The sequence below is a fragment of the Dunckerocampus dactyliophorus genome, chromosome 12 (assembly GCF_027744805.1).
Source record: "Dunckerocampus dactyliophorus isolate RoL2022-P2 chromosome 12, RoL_Ddac_1.1, whole genome shotgun sequence".
Taxonomy (NCBI): Eukaryota; Metazoa; Chordata; class Actinopteri; order Syngnathiformes; family Syngnathidae; genus Dunckerocampus; species Dunckerocampus dactyliophorus.
The window spans coordinates 28,667,501-28,687,664 of record NC_072830.1 but is presented as its reverse complement, the minus strand read 5'-3'; the positions used below and the strand labels follow the sequence as shown (position 1 = coordinate 28,687,664).

Below are 20,164 nucleotides of genomic sequence, written 5' to 3'. Positions count from 1 at the left end.
CAGAAAGAATTTTTTTTACTTTTAATAAAATAAATGCTTTTTTTCCAAACAGTGCATGCCAAACAGTGGTGCAACACGGCTGTATAAACAGTGCAGAGCAGTACACGGCTAGTTAAACAGTACCAAATAGTGCATGTAACAGATAACAGTAGCCTAACAGAAAAGTCATTCATCGCCGTCCTCTTGGGAACTAAAACCACGAAAGTCTTCCTCTTCCGTGTCAGAATTGAACAGCGTCATAATTCCTTCATCACACACGTCGACTGTCTCTCGCTCTCTCTTTCGGTGTGCTCTCTGTATCCTTCTGGCAGTAATCCCAGCCTTTCGAAACCCGTTGAAGATAGTGTTTTCTTTTTCTGCTCCACGCTGTATGTATCTGTGCAAGACTTGTTCCTTCTCTGACAGCCTGTAAAATGACATGCAGTGACAACCCGGAAAACACACTTGTTTGTGTGTTTAGCCGCACCGACGTACTGTATAAGCCTCAGGGTTCAAAGTTTGAGAGAAAAGTAGCGGCTTATACACCGGAATTCATTTACAGTAATGATAATGTAATGCATAGATGCCCAATGCCGCAGTTTTACCTGGACTAAGCATGCATCAACCCAGTAAAGTAACAATTGTCAAATATTAATAAACAAAATTAAACCTGGCTGAATATATGAATAACAATTTTATTTAATAATTCATTTCTAGTAAAATGTAAACATCTAAAACAATAGAAGTAAAACTAAAGCTAGGGCAGATTTTTAATAGCATAAATATGAAATTTAAGTTGCTTTGTATCCCAGGCAGCTGTTATTTACAGAGAAATGTCACATAAAAGGTCCCTGTCTGTCAAGAGAAAACATGAAAACAACCTTAACAGGCTCATATTTCTTCACCTTCACGTACAGGCCATTAACAATGTGTGCCAGGGGATCTGTGGAGTGGGAGTTGCGAGCGATCATTTAGTCTGCTAATGTTGGATGCAGCCCCTCTGGCTCGACTGTTGGCTTGTGTGAAGCTCTGATCTTGCAAACACACTCGCTATCCTCTTATCCACTCACTGAAATTTGACCAGTCAGCAGACCTCTGGTTTTCTGCCATCGCGTTCTCAATGACCCCACTCACCTTTGTTTGTGTAGGTATGTGCGTGCATGTGTGCATTTGAGGCAGACACACAGAGGCACCGAGTGCTGGCATCACAGCACCAACGCACACTTTTCAAACCGTCTGATGTGAAAACGTCATTCACGAAGCCTGTAATAAGCTCACATGCGTGTGCACATTTTCTTCAAGCCTCCTTTTGTTTTTTGGGTGCATCAGTCAGACGTGCCGAGTTTCATGTTTCTTTTCGTCTGTGTAACAGTGCGCCTTTATAATATTACAGACTCTCTATTGTCTTGTTTGTTTTTCTTCCCAAGTGGTGGAACATAATCATATGGGGTTATTTCATGTGATGCTATTATGTATTTGTTTTTTGTATTTCACTGAATGCCCTAACAAGCGTGATCACAAGCAGTAAAGGAACGACCTTTCAAGAGAGTTTACTCAGAACGACACAAACCCACCGTCTAGATTCTTTCCATTTGCGTGGTTGATAATGGCTAGTGGCTCCAAACACCCTGCAGATATTGCACCATCCTCAGACAGCGGCTCATCCACTGGTAGCTCAAGCACTTAGCTTGGAGGAGGGGAAAGAACATTAGGGGCAATCAGTCCTGTCATTTCCAGTGGGCTGATTGAGCCAAAATGGAAATGGACCTGTGGCCTAGTGGAGAAGTTAATGCACGAGACCATTTGAGGACAAGCTAATGAAGGAAAGAGCAGTTGGAAGTGGCGTGACAGTATAGCTGTGGTTAAAGAAACCCAACTGCAGACCAGCGAGAGTTTCACTTTCTGCACCTCAGTGGAACTCCCTTGAGTTGACGTGTGTTTGCACATCCGCATGTGCGAATTTGTCGCAGTCCTTGCAGGTTTTAGTCGCAACACATCTGGAGGTGTTCTTCTGAAAATGTGGGTTCAAGTCTCCTTTGCGGTAAATTGGTTCCAGGTCCAACTCTGATAAGTGAATCGCTGCAGTGTACGATTCCTTATTCATAAATGGAATGGAATATTTTTGTAGTTAGAGCATGGAAAACCTGTTTCCAACATTCTAAATACATTTTTTTTGACATTATTAGAGCCCAAGACATGAAAAAAGTAAATGAAATAAATGTAAAGGCTAAGCTACGTGCTCGTTCGTCTGCATTTGTCATGGGCACCGCTGAGGACTACAAAAAGGCCAGATATGACCTGAGGAGATCCATAAGAGAGGCCAAAAGACAGTACAGACAGAAGCTGGACGGCTACTATTCTCCTTCAGACCCTCAGCGCATGTGGGCGGGGCTCCAGCACATCACAGACTATCGACAGCGGAGTAGCGTAGCCACGTCCAGCCAAACCACACTTCCAGACGAGCTGAACGAGTTCTACGCCTGCTTCGACACCCAAACTCCTGATGTGCAGAGAGGGTGGCTGGACTTGGGGAGCACACAGGACTCACCTCTCATGGTGACATCAGCTGATGTGCGCAGGGTTCTGAACAAAACAAACCCACGAAAAGCAGCAGGCCCGGACAACATCTCAGGACGTGCACTTCGGGTTTGCTCATCAGAGCTAGCTGATGTGCTTGCTGACATATTTAACCTGTCGCTTGCACAAGCATCTGTACCGACCTGCTTTAAGTCCACCACCATAGTGCCCGTACCCAAGAAGAGCAACGTGACCTGCTTGAATGACTATCGCCCTATAGCACTCACTCCTATTGTAATGAAGTGCTTTGAAAGAATAGTCATGACCCACATCAAAAAGAGCATCCCGGCCACTGTGGACCCTCTACAGTTTGCATACCGCCAGAACCGGTCCACGGATGATGCAGTCAACACTGCCATCCACACAGCCCTTTCTCACCTACAGGGCCAGGACACATACGTCAGAATGCTATTTATAGACTATAGCTCTGCTTTTAATACAGTCAGCCCCCACAAACTCACAAACAAGCTCCTCACCTCCAATGAACAGAATAAGAATTTCATTGCTTAGTATAACTGTCCGTTTTACTATGCATATAACAATAAAACTCGTGAATCTTGATATAACACTCCTATAGTCACCTTTTACACTCATATCACCCAATGTGATAGACACAATAAGAGTAAGTGAGACATTTAAGACATAAATAAGACTTGTGCTTGTGTGTGTTGCTATAAATGTTTCCCTTAGCCGAGCACAGTGATGTCGAGGGTTCAGGTTGAGTATCAGCTTTGTGTGGGTCGCAACAGTAGCCTGTGTTTTTATTAGGAATTATTGTGACTTTTGTGAGATAATTCAAACCTGTAATAAAAGCCTGTTGTTCCGGCAATCAAGTCTGGTGATTGTGTGTCTCACTGAACATTACAGGAACATTACTGACAACTAGTGACCAGTGTAGAATACTACATATCTTTTGAGTTTCTGTTTTGAATGCCTAATATTTGAATTTTAGCCATTTTTTTGCTTTTACATTTAATGAAATGTAGTAATTTATAATAGAAGTAGCTAACTTGTACACTGTCTATATTGCGTTTAACAAACTGCTGTATTTTATACTTTGGCACGTTGAATTTTGTGGTTTTAATAAAAATGGAGACTGACTACTCCCAGTTGTGTTTATTCAGCCTTGTTGGATCACACTCAACACCACGTCTCACGATACTTGGTTCACAGAATACTACGGTATTCTGTAAGGCTCATTCATTTGGCAAACTCCAATGAGAATGTAGTTTCATACTGGCAAAGAAATAGAAAAGAAATCAAGGATACTAATGTTGCAAAAAGGGGTAAAGGTGTTAGCAAAACAAAGATCACAAACAATTAAGGATGCTGAAGTTTTTGGTGTGGATGCCTTTTTCTGTCTTGCCTCCCTCCACCATACCCACTCCTCGCCGTCTTCCCGTCTTCAATAAAGGTAAAACTGTAACTATTGGCCATAGAATGTATTTTTTGTTACTACTTTGGGTGTCTGGAACAGATTCATTGGATTTACGTGATTTCTTATGGGGAAAAATTGCTTCGGTTTTCAGTTTTGGTCTGACCTTTTCGAACAAATGAATCAAGAAACTGTTATTGCTTTTACTGTGTGTACATGTGTCTGGTCCTTGTATATGTTGTTTGCATGAGTACCCGTGTCAGAATGAGGGAAGGGCAGGCTGACCTTTTGTTTGTTTGCTTAGGTGGCATTCTGCTTAGCACTGGCCCTATCCCAAGTTCAAACCACCAGCTTCCCCCAAAACACTGGAGCTTTGAATTGTGGTGCCCTGTTGTTGTTAGATTATACCAAACAGCCTGTATGGGGGGACAATTAGAGCAGCAGAAGGGATGTTTCAGTAATATTTACAACTTTCTTAAACTGAAGCATTTTTACATGCTGTTTGTTTTTCAGTCACATTACCGTTCACAGTGACGCGTGTGGAACACGGATACAATTTAAAAGGAAGTTTTACAAGCCTTCTTTTGCTTATTTCCATCCCTGCAGGTCCTTATGGTTGAGGTGGTGTGTGGTGCCCTTTGCCATGCCTCCAGCCATGACAGACCTCCTGGACATATGGGCAGACCACTCGCCCTTGGCTGGCCAGGCTCCGGCCCAGGTTACGGTGGACTTTCTGCTTCCCACCGGTATCTACATTCAAATGGACGTCCCTCGCGAAGCCACCATTCAGCACATAAAATTGGTAAGTAGCTCATGTTTGTCTTACCTGAGCTTTGTTACTGGTACTGGTACTCTTGAAGGACAGTTGTGGAATGTTCTTGTTTTTTAGTCCTAAAAGTAAAGTGACTGGAGGTCACAAAAAAATGAGGCTTGCGTTAAGCAATGAAACATAATATGTCAATGTACTGTTACGTACATGCCACTATTTCAATTGCCCATGGACAGATTGACAGTTCAAACTAGTAGAATAAGCAAGTTTTCTCTGCTACGGTGGTGTGAAATCATTGATTTTCTCAACAACACAACCAGCCAAGGTTTTGTCCTGGTCAAACGTTAAAGGGATAGTTTGGATTTTTTGACATGAAGTTGTTCAGCAATGTAGTCCATCAACAGTGACTTACCCCCACTTGGTCCAGTGCAGTTCTGGTCGGATTTCGGTGATGAAGAACTTAGTTCCCGGTAGTCTCTGGGGTACCACAAGTAATTTAGAGTTTGGCTTCTCAAAACAATATGCGTTCAAAAGAGTAATACATTTGCATCACAAAAATGCCTCCTCGGAAAAATCAGACCTCACAAATTGCTGGGCGTTGTATTTGTCTCCCACCGTATCCCTGCGCACTGACACCTGGCCATTCTTGTGGATGGGACAAAGACGCTTGCTGCTGCTTCTGCGGCGACGCTGCGCGGCCATCTTGTTTACGTGTGTGTTCCACAGTGGACTGGAACTACGTTCTTCATCACCGAAATCCGACCAGAACTGGACTTAGGGGGCCGAGTGGGGGGTAAGCCGCTGTTGATGGGTACACTGCTGAACAGCTTCATGTCAAAACATCCGAACTATCCCTTTATGGTGACATGATATCGGATTTAAAAAGTTAACCTGATTGAATCCAAGTATTTGTAAACTTGTTCAACGACGATGATGATGATGATTATTATTATTTTGCTGGAGTGACATGACAAATATTCAGGTAATTCCATTTAGAGAGAAGATGTTAAAAGTTTCTCATTTGTTTGATTTAGTTTCATTAAAATATAGTAAATTGGCTTTCTGCTCATTTTCAGACTTTTAACTCAATCAGCGTAACTTTTGGCATGCGTGTAACAGATCCCTGAAGTAATCTCTAAAACAGCACAAAGCTCCAGTACATTTTCACATGACCTGGAGGGCTGAAAACCCTCTGGACCTTTTTGAGAAATGAAAGAAGGGTCAAACAAGGGTTGGTCAGCAAAGATATCAGGGTCTCGAAGCAGTTAACTGCAATAAGCAAGGGATTACAGTTTTTCTTTTCTGTTTGCGGACAACCATTAGCACATTACCGGCTAAGGGGGTCTTGAGCCTACCCTCCACTCCTGGCCAATCGCAACAGAGTAGGAATGGTCGGGGGAGGGGTCAGTCGAAACATAGAGTTTTGGCCAACAGGAGAAGAGTACAGATTTACCGTGTACACAACTTTTGAGATTCATTGAAAGAACCTTAGAGTAATATAGTGCTTCACTGGGATCCAATACCATTTAAAATGAGCAATGTAGAACCCCTTTACCTTTTAAGGAAGCCCTTTGACCTCAAAGACTGTTGTTGTCATCTAATATTTTTGATAGAATTTTTGCTCTCTCCTGCAGCTCTTATGGAAGCAGGCTCAGATGTTCCCATTGTTTCCTGCCTTGGGCGAAATGGAGAGTCATATGTTCGAATGTGTCAACCAGACAGCCGTGCACGAAGAATTAGAAGATGAAACACGACGACTCTGTGACGTTCGCCCTTTCTTACCGGTTCTGAAGTTGGTCACACGTAACTGCGGCCGAGCGGAACGCCTGCTGGATTCAAAAATCGGAGTGCTTATTGGCAAGGGTAAGGCAGCGTCACCTTGAAGGCATGCATGAAAGGAGAAAATGCTCTCACACTGAGGTCTGATTGATGTTTACAATAATAAAGGCACTTTGGAGTTCATAACTAGTAAATCATTCACAGATCAGGACATATCCTTCAGCACCTCCTCCCCAGCAACACCATTCCAATAGTTAGCACATTTATCTTCCAGCCAACAGAGTCCAATCTGTGGTTTCTTCCTATCAGTGGCCTATTTGTTTGATAGAGAAGCACAACGATTGACCGGACGTGTCTTCCATCTCATGCCACTTTCTATTATCTGCTGACCATAAGGCTGCATACAGAAGCAGAGGTAATAGCGCCAATTCAGTGAGGAGGTTCTGCACATTTGCAGAGTAGATTTGTATTCTTGCTTAAAAAAAATGGGTTGAAAGTAAAATTACGACCCCTAGTAGTTATGACAGATTACTGTATACTGTATAATGAGACGCATTATATCTACTATTTACCATCACGGCCAATGTTGGACTCAACAAATATGTGCTTATGTGTAATAAAGTCTTTTGTGTGTTTTGACATCAAGCGATGTGATTCTCATGATGAGATCTTCATACTAAAATGGAGATGTTCAGTGCTTTGCCTTGCCCCTTGTCCTGTGGCTGGGATTATTAGCACACTTTGACAAATGTAGGCCCCTTCAGAGATATAAATAGAATAAGTGGGAGAAGGAGCCCCCACTCTATCCAGTGGTTCTCAATTATCTTCTGTCCTTCTCAATTATTTTCTGTCCCATTAGTTTCTGCTCCTACTGGGGGACAGACGTGTTTTTCGCACCCCCCCCCCAAATTAGAAATACTATTGAGAAACGGATAATGTCTATTTATTTATCTGTACGGTACAGACTAAACTCGGAACTGAAACCGGCAAAATGCAACAAAATGTCACACATTGAAGCATACGAGCATTTTCAAATTGTATGCTGAGTGTGACAATTTTAAACATGTTGGAAGGTCTGCACTAATATTGAAAGTCCTACCTGCCCCCCCTTGATATTCTCACTGTATTCGGACGTGATCTTTTAAATACTGTAGACAGTAAAGTGATGCTGCTTCAGTAACCCCGCAGGCACATCAAGAACACAGGCAAGGGCGAGCCAAGTTTTTAAAAATTTGGTCACACACTCATGTACAGTTCAAATCAAAGCTAAAGGTCATATGGATCAAATGAATGATGAAGTATTGGATGTCAGCAAGGGGGTATTGGCTAAACCTTATTCAGTCAAATGGTGTGGTAAATACTCCACAGAAAGCTGAGATACAGTTTAAGGTTTAATCAGTCAAACGGCACCTCTGTCATTTAATTCCAGCAAGAATATTTGGAAGCTTCAGTTTAATCCCGTGAGAGTGTGTTCCTGTAATTGTAACAAATTATCACTGGTTCATCTGTGCATCAGACATATAGGGCTCCACAGGTGGTCAAACGAGCGAAACTTTCCTAAATACACGCATGGAAAAATGATTAGACCACCCTTGTTTCTTCAGTTTATTGATCCATTTTAATGCCTGGTGCAACTAAAGCTATATTAGTTTGGGCAAATATAATGATAACAAATATAGCTGATAACAGTTTAAGTTAAGAGCTGATATCTAGCAGCTTCCATGGTTTTCTTGATAACCAAAATCACTTAAGTTCTTACATGAATAGCTACAGCACTGTACTGCCAAAAAATGTAACTCTTATGAGCTACTTTTGTTGTTATTGTTATATTTGTCCAAACAAAGGTACCTTTAGTTGTACCAGGCATTGAAATGAACAAGAAACTGAAGAAACAACGGTGGTCTCATCATTTTTTCCATGACTGTATATGTTTGCTTCATTTGCAAGGTCATGCATGTCCTCAAATTTTCCCAAACAAAATAATGCCAAGGAAATGTGAAATTCACACAAGAAAATACTAAAGCACAGTGGTGGAAATTATTTTTATTATTATTTACTCTCCTGACAAAGACATGAACAGTCCAGCATTTTCATGAGAGGTTTGTTTTAACGGAGCGATACAGAATATCAACAATTTCAGGCCAGTAACAAAATAAACAAAAGACAAGTTTATAAATACATTTTCATTTGATAGCATGAAATAGGTTTTGAGGCTGTTGCTTGGCAACAGTTCGCTCCACAGGTTTTCTATTGGGTTAAGGTATGGAGACTTGGACACTGCCTGATCTTAATGTCCTTCTAGAGCACTCCTTTGTTGTCTTGGCCGTATGTTGTGGGTCATGCTGGATGACCCGTTTTTAGTGGTCTGGCTGTGTTCTCACTAAAGATTCTACAGTACATGGCCCAATTTGTCGGCCCCTCCTGGGATGTAGTCTCCCTGTACTCTTGGCAGAGAAACAACAGATATTACTGCTATAACCTTGAGTGTTGTTATTATTTTCTTTTTACATTTTGTCTCTCGCTGTTGTGATAAACTTGCCACCAAAATACTCGACTGTTCATGTCTTTGTAAGGGGGTAAACTTTCAAAATCAGCAGGGGATCAAATCATTATTTACCTCACCATATGTTGTTTGTTGTTGTGTGCATATCCCCTTTGGATTGCTCATGTCATTACATAAAAATATGCTGTCAGGCAAATTAATTGGTCTCATATTTCATTGCTTAATTGACCTGTATGTTAAAGAGTCCTTTTATCATCTGACTGCCACATATAATTGCAATCTGTGTGAATGGTGAACTCTGTACAGGTTCAACACGTGACTCATTCTCACGGCTCGTGGAAGTAAGTGGACTGTGTGTGACTATTTTCTTCTAGGTCTCCATGAACTTGATGCCATAAATGACCAGGAAGTAAAGGACTTTCGCTGTAAAATGTCTCGCATCAGTGAAGAGAGGTTGCATCGGCACCAGATGATGACGTGGACCGAGTGGTTGCACGTATGTTTCTCCCCTCAGCTTGAGCCAAGGGCCATCAACGATGGGCTCAGTGACCGGTCAAACGACTTGAAAGTCATCATCCACTTTGACCAATCTCAGGTGAACTTCTATGGCCCGTTGCGGTTTGCTTCAAGAAAAGCTACTATAGTCCGGTGACTTGAGAAAGTCCAAAAACTTTTTAGACTCGGGGGGGCAGAAAGAAACCCTGTTGTCTTTTCATCAGTATTTCACTCACGTCTTATTTTGCTTTTCAAAACCATGCTCCATCAACATGTATGTATTCGCACGCACAAAAAAGGCAGGACGTATGTGCCACTCTGAAGGAAGTCTTATTTGGAGGCCAGACACAATAAGCGGTATTTATGGACAGGAAGTGTGGTGGTGGTTTATTGTTTTGAAGTGAACATGGCCATTGTTCACAGCTGAGCCTTCCTTTCAGTGATATCATTGGCCTTATTTGGCAGGTAGCCCATATCTACTTAGTCTGGCATTATGTTAGCATTCATATTTGAGCTCATTTCAACTTGCATGTTGGTGTCGTATGCGCTTGCATTTTCCCCATCACATTATTGCCAATTGCTCACCGATGCATTATTTCATCCGGAAATGATCGTTTAATCTCAGAAATCAGGTCAATACTGTGTTTATAATTTGAGTAATTAACTGTGAGCATCACTGCGGCTTTTTTGAACATGTCGACCAGAGTTTTGGTGCACAAGTTAACGCTCCAACAAGCACAAGTCAGCACTTGTAGAAGTTGCATATGAACTCAATGACTGGTCATTGCATTGCATGCCCGTCCTTGTGCGCCACGCCGTCAGTGAATACACTTTGGCATGTTTCCTCATTTTTGCACAAAATCTACAAATACATACCTTGGTCTACACTATCTTCTAACAGCCTTAGACTTTAAAGTGTGTATGTGTGTGTGTATGTGTGTATATATATATATATATATATATATATATATATATATATATATATAGTAGGGAATTGATTCAATGTTTGTTTCGAGTTGATCACATTTTGATACCTCACCCGATTTTTAAAGCCTATGCTGATATTCTTTGACAACAATTTTATTCATGTGTACGTTTTCACTAGTGTAAATGTAATGTAAAATTATCAGCTAAACATTGTCGGGGAGCTATTTGACCGAAATGTTCATCATACACGCATATGCACAGCATACAAGTTTACATTTACTACACGGGTAAATGTTTCAAATAAACAGTTTATTACTTGATTTGTCATTGGTTTTGCATTATGTGTCTAAGTTCATTTCCTTTTGAACTCTTCCTTTGGGGTCGCACTGTTCAACAACAATGTCCCGCAGCGAAAATGTGTGATTGACAGCTAACCATATTAACATAGTATTTTTCAAGGAGACTTTTCACATAGCTCCTACATCCTTTTTGTGTAGATTTGTCTAGTTTACATGATTTCTTTCAAATATGCATACAATGTTACATTGTGAAATACATCACATATTCACACTTGACTGCTCAACATGTCTAAAAAGGAGCAGGAAGAAGCAGAGCTTATTAAACCCTACCCCCCTCTCCAGATCACAGCTACTAGGTATTGCTTTGCAATTGTGAGTATTTTTCTGCTGCAGGATTCTGCCAGTCTGAAGGTGCCTGCATCCTGCACCCCTGCAGAGCTGATGGAGTTGGCCGTGAGGAAGTGGCTGACCACCCACGGGCCTGAGGAGGAGGCATGGAAAGGACAGTATGTACTGAGAGTCAGCCATTGCATGGAGTTCCTCTGTGGAGACCATGCTCTTTGGCAATATAAGGTCAGTGAGTGCATATAGTGGGTGATGATACATTATAAGGGCAAAAGTGGTTGTGTATCTGTCGTATGCACAATGTGTATAATGTACCCTACTTTAATTCATCAAGATTGTATTGTCTCGTGTCAAAAAAAAAACAACTCCATTTTATGCAAAAGGTTGGGGGTCCATGGACCCCAGGCTAAACCAGAGCCACAACCTTGACTAAGTGATTGATCAGTTAATTGAACTGTATTAATGTTGTGCTTGTTCTTGTGTCATTGGTAATTTGTGGGTAGTACATACGCACGTGCATGCAGTCAAAGGAGTCTCCACATCTCACCCTGGTCCACTCCAGCACAGTCAAAGCCATGTTTGAAAAGGAAATTTCCACCATTGGAGCTGTGGTCAGCCGCAAGTCCTCCAACCCACCTTTACCACTACCTCCCAAAAGGCGGGTTCCTACAGTAAGTCAAATGATGTGCACCTCTCTGATGAAAATAAATAAGGTAACCAAAGAGTGAAAACGCCTCTCTATGATGCAGTGAAGTTGTGCACCTGTGCAAACTACAACTAAAACAATGAGTATATTGTAAAGGTCTTTTTCGGGCATAACATAAATCGACCTTCGTGGTTCGCAAGTTTTCAAAAATTTATTTAAATATATGATCGCTATTTGGTGGTTGACTATGGCCTATTATTTGTCAAAAAAGTATCGACGACTAGGCCTGTCACGATAAATCGATTAATCAAACGATTTAAAAAAAATGAAGTCGATCATTTTGCCGCCTGGATAAACTGACATGTTCATGCATGCCTGTTTTCATCATCTGTCTGTACCACACAGGCTGGATGACAAGAGGTTTCACTCTGCATTGGTTCTATGTTGGAATGAACAGAGAGTGAACCCTCCACTCATTCAGCCTCTTTGTGGAGGCGGGGCTACTAGTGAGTGGATACACAGACAGAATGCTAGCAGTTAGCGAGCAAACGCTGGTATGAATGAAGGCACAAAAGCCATGGTTTCTAAGCCGAATGCCACAGCCCATGTGGAGGTGCAGCTTACTGAGCCGTTCGCTCGGCAAACTAAATATAAAACGAAACAGTGCAAAGTGGTGCGCGCTCAGTGTTACTACATTGCAAAAGAAATGCTACCTTTCAATTAGTTTTAAAAGCAACCATTTCGGGCAATGTTAGAAATGTTTGACAGACAGTACAAATTGCCTGGGAGAACGTACAAGTCACCAATAGCAATTGTTGAAGGACATCTGAAACATTGCATTTTATTTTGCCAACACAGATATGTTGTCCAGCTCAAATATGACCACCGACAAGACACTACATAACCGTGTGTGTGTGCGCGCACAGAGACAGGGTCTATTTTTTTTTAATTGTTTTTGGTTATTATTGGGATTTTTATTTAAGTGCAATTTTTGTAAAAGAGACAGTCTTTTTTTATTGAGTTTATGTTGTTTGTTTAATTTATTTAAAAGCTCTTGACATTTCAATTAAAGTGTTAAAAATGTATTGTTTTTGATACGATGTACTCATTATTTTGCCATATAATTAATGAATAAATGGTTTCAAACAATGTTGTCAATAATATCGAGTATCAACAATAATTTTGATAATCCTACAGCAAAATTTGTTATCGTGACAGACCTAAAGAAGAGTCGTATGTAGTATTCTACACTGGTCACTAGACGTCAGTAATGTTACTTTGACGAGACACTACTTTACATTACATTACCGTACCGTACCGTACTGTACTTGCACGGCACAGAATCAGCCATTGATGCAAAGCCCGGACATTAGCTTCAAATGATCGTCAGTCATAGACATGACAGTGAAAAAGTTGCCCTCCTATTTGAAATAGTTGGGATTTTTTGACATGAAGTTGTATGACATCCCTGTCAGCATTGTAGTCCAATGACAAAGACTTGGCCCTCACTTTGTCTCCTAAGTCCAGTTCTGGTCAGATTTCCATGAAGAAGAACGTAGTACCGCTTAGTTGCTGGGGACAATTAAGCAAAGAGTTTGGCTTCTCAAAACAATATGCGCTCAAAAGATTAATACATTTGCATCACAAAAATGCCTTCTCAGAAAAATCAGACCTCACAAAACGCTTGGCATTATATATTTGTCTCCCGCCGTATTCAAACAAATTGAACCAAGGAAACCGTGAGACCATCTGTTGAAATGATATGTGTAAGAGTAAAATACATTGGACTTTTAAATAAATAAAAAACAAGTTCCTAGGGTGCCATAAAAGTTAGAGAACAAAATATTTAAGGGCGTTCATTTTTGCACATGACTACATGATATCACTTATCACTTGAAAAATCTTAAATTGTTGTTGAGTTTATTACAATTTGCCTTCCTCTTCATCAGTTTGTTTGAATACTGTTCCTTTTTTGTACATCAGCCCATCAATTTCTCCTCCCTGATCTTCATCACCTCCTGACATCACTCCCTGATCTTCATCACCTCCTGACATCACACTCATCACTCCTATTCAAGTCTAACTTCCTGTTTTAGCTTTTTGCAGACACAAGTTGTGGTTTTAACCAAAACCAATTTGTTTCCTCTAAAAATAAATGGATACACTGTTTTGGCATATCTATGTATGTGTGTGCACAGCATAGTGTGTTGCTATATTCATTGTATGTCTCCCCTCCTGCAGCAAGCACAGACTTGTGTGTGGAACGTATCAAGCCCATTTAAGATAGTTCTACTGAAAGGCAGCAAGGTGAATGCAGAGGAGACTGCTAAGGTAAGCTCTCTTGTTGACGAGCAGTGGACTGTGTCACTCCACGCAAAACCTTGCTGCAGAAAATAACACAATATTTTTTCCAAAACATGGCGTGGTATAAATTATTTGTTTTTGCACCCTCACAACTTGATAATATACATGCAGTACTAAACTGAACCATGCTATATTGCCTGGTTGCGGTGCCCAGGTGCAGGTCAGGGCCGGGCTTTTTCACGGAACGGAGCTGCTGTGCAAACCAGCCGTGAGCAGTGAGAGCAGCGGCCGCTCAGAGCACACCTGGAAAGACAACATGTTAGAATTTGACATCTCCGTCTGTGATCTGCCACGGATGACACGCCTCTGTTTCGCCATCTATGCTGTCATGGATAAAGTTAAGAAGCAGAAGTCCACCAAAAACGCTCATCCAAACAAGTACCAGACCATTCGCAAAGCTGGGAAAGTGGTAAGACGCCACCTGGTTTATAGATCTTTCCATTTTTACTGATATCCTTGACTCATCTGTCTTTCTGTGTCCTAGCACTACCCAATTGCCTGGGTAAACACCATGGTGTTTGATTACAAAGGACAACTCAAGACCGGGGACATCATCCTTGACTGCTGGTCCTCATTTCCTGGTATACTACCATAACATTTTTCAATTTAACGTAATCATTTTTAATTAAAACCGAGGTACAAAGTCAATATTGTATCTGTGTCTTGGACAGATGAACTTGAAGAGATGCTGAACCCCATCGGAACTATTCAAACCAACCCGTACACTGAGAACGCCACAGCTCTGCACATCAATTTCCTAGAGTACTCATCACAACCCATCGTTTTCCCTCCTTTTGACAAGGTTGGTATGAAACTACTGTTGTACTCATGACTGAATCATAGAAACACACACTTATCATGACCGACATGAATGAATGCCATCAATTTTGGGTGCTTAAAGAAGCCCTGTCCGACATTGCCAACTTTTCAGACGTACAGTATGTATATGTTTAAAATGTTGCCCTCTTGTTCTACATGTTGTGGAAGTGCCATATCACCAGGTCGCTGTGTTTTTAAGTCATCCCTGGTTACATTTTTATGCCACTGCCAAATTTTGTTTGTTGAAAGCTAAAGATATGGCCCCTTTCACTGATGAATTATTTTTCTCGAGTGTAGTTATGACAATGTACATCTTCAGTTCTTCAAGTTCAGATATTCTATACATACCCTCCTCTAATAATTGCTTAAATGTCCCTTATCAAGTTGTACCTCGACCAAATGCTAATTGTAGCCATCAAGAAGCTACCCGCCGTAATTCTGGCTCAGTATTTTACCACTCCGCTTCTTCTTAACAGAATTGGTCGTTCATTTAAAATTGCTGGTTTCCTGGCACGGACCCAGCCTTTAAACATCATCCACAAATGTTTTACAGGGTTAATGCTGGGGCTTTGGGGAAGCCCAGAAGTTCATTTTAGCCTACTTTATCCGCCCCAGAATGAGTTTTGATGTGCGTTTGGGATTTGTCCTTTTGGAACACAAGTTTCAGCCATCTAGCTGTTGATCTGAGGTGAACTTGTAGTTGGGAGCACTGGCAGCAAAACAGCCTCAGCACACGATGCTGCCATTCCCGTGCTCGACAGTTACTAAAGTGTCATTCTTGTCATTACGGCCAAATAGCTTCATCCATCTGGCCTGTCCATGTGGGCATCTTCAAATTTCAGTTAAGCTTGATGGTGTCCGTTTTGTAGCAGTGTCTTTCTTGGTCGTCACCATCTCATTGTGGACTGTTATGCTGGAGTTCCAGCAGTTTCCAGTTCAAGGCAGGTTTTAGCTTAGGTGGTTCCCAGGTTGCTCTTGACCATCCTAACCAATTTGCTTTCATCTGAGGGTGACGGTACGGGGCTTCTTTAAAGGGTCACTGACATGTGACTATCAACTTTGCTTAAATATGTTCTATTTATGAAAGCGAACGGTAAATCCGCAAAAATTGATAGTTCACGGCGGGAGCTATGTCAAACTCCAGTGGCAGGAAAGGGGTGTTTCCCAAGTGATGTCAGTGCAGTCGTCCCTCTCAGCAAAAGTAGTGTTAACAAACACTTGTCGAGGTATGTCGTCGACTTTGTTGGGTATATTTTTAATCAAAATAGTAGTCATGCCAAATCACGGTGTACGAGTGATACCGTAAGTTGATTTATTTTCCAAAAGACAAAGGTTTAAGACAACAGCGAACGAAGCAACTACAGAGAACGAGAGACAAATGGACGCTCACCTTGCTTTCTGTTCTTTGCAATGTCCATTTCACTGAAGACGACTATGAAGGAACACCTTTAGAAGAAGCATTTGGCTTGAAAGTACAGTATAAACGCATTTTGGATGCTCGGATGCTATTCCTGATGCTATGCTACACAGGAAAATGGAGAAGAAGAACGACGTCAAAGTTGCCCTCAAACATTATAAGTCAAGTCTTATTGTATTCTAAACAATAAGCCACCATAGCGACCAGCATTCAAAGCATTATTTATACATGTTATCAAACATATTTTCTCAGCGATGTGTTGACTTTGGGGAGCGGGGCAGCAAAGGCAACGAAATACGCAATAAAAAAGACTCTAAAGACCCCTTTACGCTCACTAAGAAGCCGATTTAAAAGAATAATTGAAGGATAAGCAACTCCAAGGTAATTTACACTTACCATTCTGTGTTTGGAAGCCGACCAATCTTTATCGCCATGTCATTGGACTCCTCCGCATCAGACACGCTAGTTTCATTGTCAGTGGTTTGAATAAATTCCCTGTTCTGCAAGTTCTGCAAGTTCTCCATTTCATCTCCCGATGTTTCTTCCTCCTCAAACTATTGACACATTGCTCAAATCTTGGCTATAATCACTGTAAACATCCTGGTTCATATAACGCCATGTTTGTTTACTTGTGAAGTTCGACTGCGCTGACGTCACTTGGGAAACGCCTCTTTCCTGGGACTGGAGCCCTCCCGCCATCAACAATACAAATGTAATTTCTGTGACTTTTCCGTTTGCTTTCATAAAACGAACAACGCAGGACATAATTACACACAACAGAGAACATATTTAAGCAAAGTTGATCAATCCTGTCAGTGACCCTTTAAGATCTTGTGGTCACGCATCCAAATAGAATTGTTTGAACTGATGATGTTGGAATATGCAATTCAGAAATGTCCCCAAAAGACTTTCCCAACTAAACCTACAATTGTCCTTCTTAGCTCTTCAATGAGTTCCTTGGACTTTCCCATTTTTTTTCCCAAGTGTTGGTCAATCCAACGGGTGCCATCAAACAAGTGCATTTATGCTGCCAAAGAGAGACTAACAGCTGCAGTCAATCATGGTCACTAACAAAAAGTTCAATACATCAAAGATTGTGGAACCTTCAGCACCGCTTATTGTAACATGAGCGCATGTATATGTTTGATTGTTCTGTCTTCTGTACATTTGGGAAAATCAAAAATGAATTCAAAACCATGCACCCGATTCTTGTTTTAAATACCATTGTGGTACGCTGTATCATTCCATGAAGACGAGGTGGCGGCATGTTAGTGGCACCAGCTTGCAGTCATGTGTTTGTTTTCATTCATGTATTTACAGATCCTGGAAAAAGCTGCAGAGATTGCCCGAGCAAGTGACTGTGCACCTATGGTGAGTTCATACAGTCGGGTGTAGCTGACACTTACATAAAGCCAAATATTGAAAATCAGGTCACAGTATTAAATGTGACTCCTCCCCCCATGTGCACACACACACACACACACACACACACACACACACACACACACACACACATACTCGTTAACTACCCTTCCCTAGACACCCTACAGTGTGCACCAGCAAAATATTTCCATCTCCTTTAAAACTAGACGCCAATCAGATTGCTTTCTCTTTTTGCTATATTACCCCTCAATGTGAACCCACCCGTGGGCGTGGACAGCCCGTTGCATAATCCTGCGTTAAGGCATGTAGAAGACATGCCTGAACACACATTGTCAATGCGTGCATCCCTGTCATTATGCATCTATTAGTGCAGTATGGTGGAGCTTCACAAAACTCTGTTGGTGTTCACAGTTTGATCTGGCATCCATTAAATCACAAGCAAGTTTCTCATCAAAACGAAATTGACTCACTGTAAGAATGGCGCTCATGTTGATACGCAGTCTGCCAGCTTGATAGTACCTCCAGCTGCTCTTCTCCCATTTCATTTCTTGAAGGTTCCTGCCTACTTTTTCGATTCATCTCTGAACAATTTCTTACCGGCCATCATTTTGTTGCCAGGGTCGTGGAGGTAAGAAGTTCTATATTGAACTGAAAGAGATCATGGAGCGGGATCCTCTCTCCCAGCTGTGTGAGAATGAGAAGGACTTGATCTGGACACTACGCTACGACTGTCGGGAAAATTTCCCTCAGTCGCTGCCTAAGCTGCTACTCTCCGTCAAGTGGAGCAAACACGAAGACATGGCCCAGGTTAGTGGGGGCGGGGGACCTTTTCAAAGTACTGACCCACAATGTGTTATGTAATAAATGCCAAGTAGGGACACTCCGATCAGAGTTTTATGCTGCCGATTCCAATCGTCCATTAGTAGGATCGGCTGATACTGATACCGATAACATGGATTTACTGTAGATATTTTCATTTATTTGTTATTGGCCAGGGGTGCCGTTAGACAATTCCATTAGACATTTTCCCCTGGCAAATGGGCAATTATTAAAAAATAACCTTTTTGTGGATGGTCTGTACTATTTGACACAAAACTGAATTTAATTTGACACGTTTTGGACCCGCGTAATACAAACACATCAGAAATAAATTGTTCAATCGTTTATTTTTTTAGTTCAAGATAACAAAATTAACAGAATAAAAGAATACAAATAAATATCTTTATAAAATAGATACCAGTCCTGCTTATTTGATTAATACACTTACTTTATGGTTTACATTGATGTGGTTGTTTTGAAATGAAAACCTTCCTGCAAAGTGTGCAAACTACTTTTTTTATTGTTCCATCTTGTTTTAGTTTAGTTTTTTCCCCACTTTTCCACTGTTGTTCATCTTAGAATTGTGAGATTTTGAGTCCCTGCAAGTTATACCGTGCATGCATTAATCAACTTCCATTCTTTGAATCATCTAAATCATGCAACTTTATCTGGATGAACGCTTACATGTTGACAGCCCTATTTTAAACAATATGATTTGCTAATTGTGCGTGTGCGTGTGCGTGTGTGTGTGCGTGTGCGTGTGCGTGTGCGCGCGTGCGCTACTCAGCTGCAGGCACTGCTTCAAATTTGGCCCAAACTGAGTCCGAGAGATGCACTGGAGCTTCTGGATTTTAACTATCCTGACCAATATGTCAGAGAGTATGCTGTGCGCTGCCTGTACGATATGAGGTAAACTTTACAGTAATGGCCCAACACACACACACACTTTTAGATGTGTTGGGGTGTGGAGATTCTGCAAATTTTGGTATCGATCTGTTACCAAGTAAATACAGGGCAAGTATTTGTGATACCGATAGGTTGAGATGAAATATTGTAAGCTCATTTAAGTGCCTGATTTTGTGATTTTTGCCATTTAATTTGTTGATTGTGATTATTTGTAATCACAATACACAGACAAACATTGTAGGCAAGCAAAAATAATATTTTCATCAATGAACTTATTTGTGCACTTTTTAACCACACAACAGTAGAAGACGATGTAACAATATAATATAATAATATTTAATTACACATCATTGTTTGAGCAATATAAAGTCAAGGTTGCAAAATAAGTAAACAAAAGCAAAGTACTATTGGCCCTCATTCAAATACTTAGCACTCAACAGTGCACAACAAGATGGCATACTTGTGAAAATAAACATGGAAGAAAACTGAAAAATATCGATCTCATACTGATACTGTCCAAACTTTTTCAACCTAAACTTTTTGTTTCTCAAGCGTTTAAACCGCAACTTCTTTCTTACGTGTAAAAATCAGATCTAATGTTGGCTTTTGTTCCATTCCCTGTTATGCTTCCGAAGCAATGAGGAGCTGTCGCAGTACTTGCTACAGTTGGTGCAGGTGTTGCGTTATGAGCCCTACTACGACTGCGCCCTTACCCACTTCCTGCTGGAGCGAGCCCAAGGGAACCGCAAGATAGGGCACTTC

The 20,164-nt window shown here is 41.2% G+C and overlaps 1 protein-coding gene across 2 annotated transcripts in view; it reads left to right on the top strand.

The window, feature by feature from the left end:
* pik3cb (phosphatidylinositol-4,5-bisphosphate 3-kinase, catalytic subunit beta) overlaps positions 1 to 20,164 on the top strand; it is a 52,739-nt gene that overhangs the window by 21,045 nt on the left and 11,530 nt on the right. The window contains exons 3-15 of one of the 2 annotated variants that reach the window (XM_054794256.1): positions 4,538 to 4,733; positions 6,335 to 6,563; positions 9,357 to 9,577; positions 11,097 to 11,276; positions 11,552 to 11,719; positions 13,936 to 14,025; positions 14,213 to 14,467; positions 14,543 to 14,639; positions 14,730 to 14,860; positions 17,615 to 17,665; positions 18,296 to 18,484; positions 19,284 to 19,405; positions 20,038 to 20,164. The exon at positions 20,038 to 20,164 is cut by the window's right edge and continues 17 nt beyond it. In XM_054794256.1, the coding sequence (XP_054650231.1) occupies positions 4,575 to 4,733; positions 6,335 to 6,563; positions 9,357 to 9,577; positions 11,097 to 11,276; positions 11,552 to 11,719; positions 13,936 to 14,025; positions 14,213 to 14,467; positions 14,543 to 14,639; positions 14,730 to 14,860; positions 17,615 to 17,665; positions 18,296 to 18,484; positions 19,284 to 19,405; positions 20,038 to 20,164 (2,019 nt within the window). In that variant the 5' untranslated portion in view covers positions 4,538 to 4,574. Of the gene's footprint in view, positions 1 to 4,537; positions 4,734 to 6,334; positions 6,564 to 9,356; positions 9,578 to 11,096; positions 11,277 to 11,551; positions 11,720 to 13,935; positions 14,026 to 14,212; positions 14,468 to 14,542; positions 14,640 to 14,729; positions 14,861 to 17,614; positions 17,666 to 18,295; positions 18,485 to 19,283; positions 19,406 to 20,037 lie in introns of those variants that run through there. The other variant, XM_054794257.1, reaches the window with a different exon arrangement.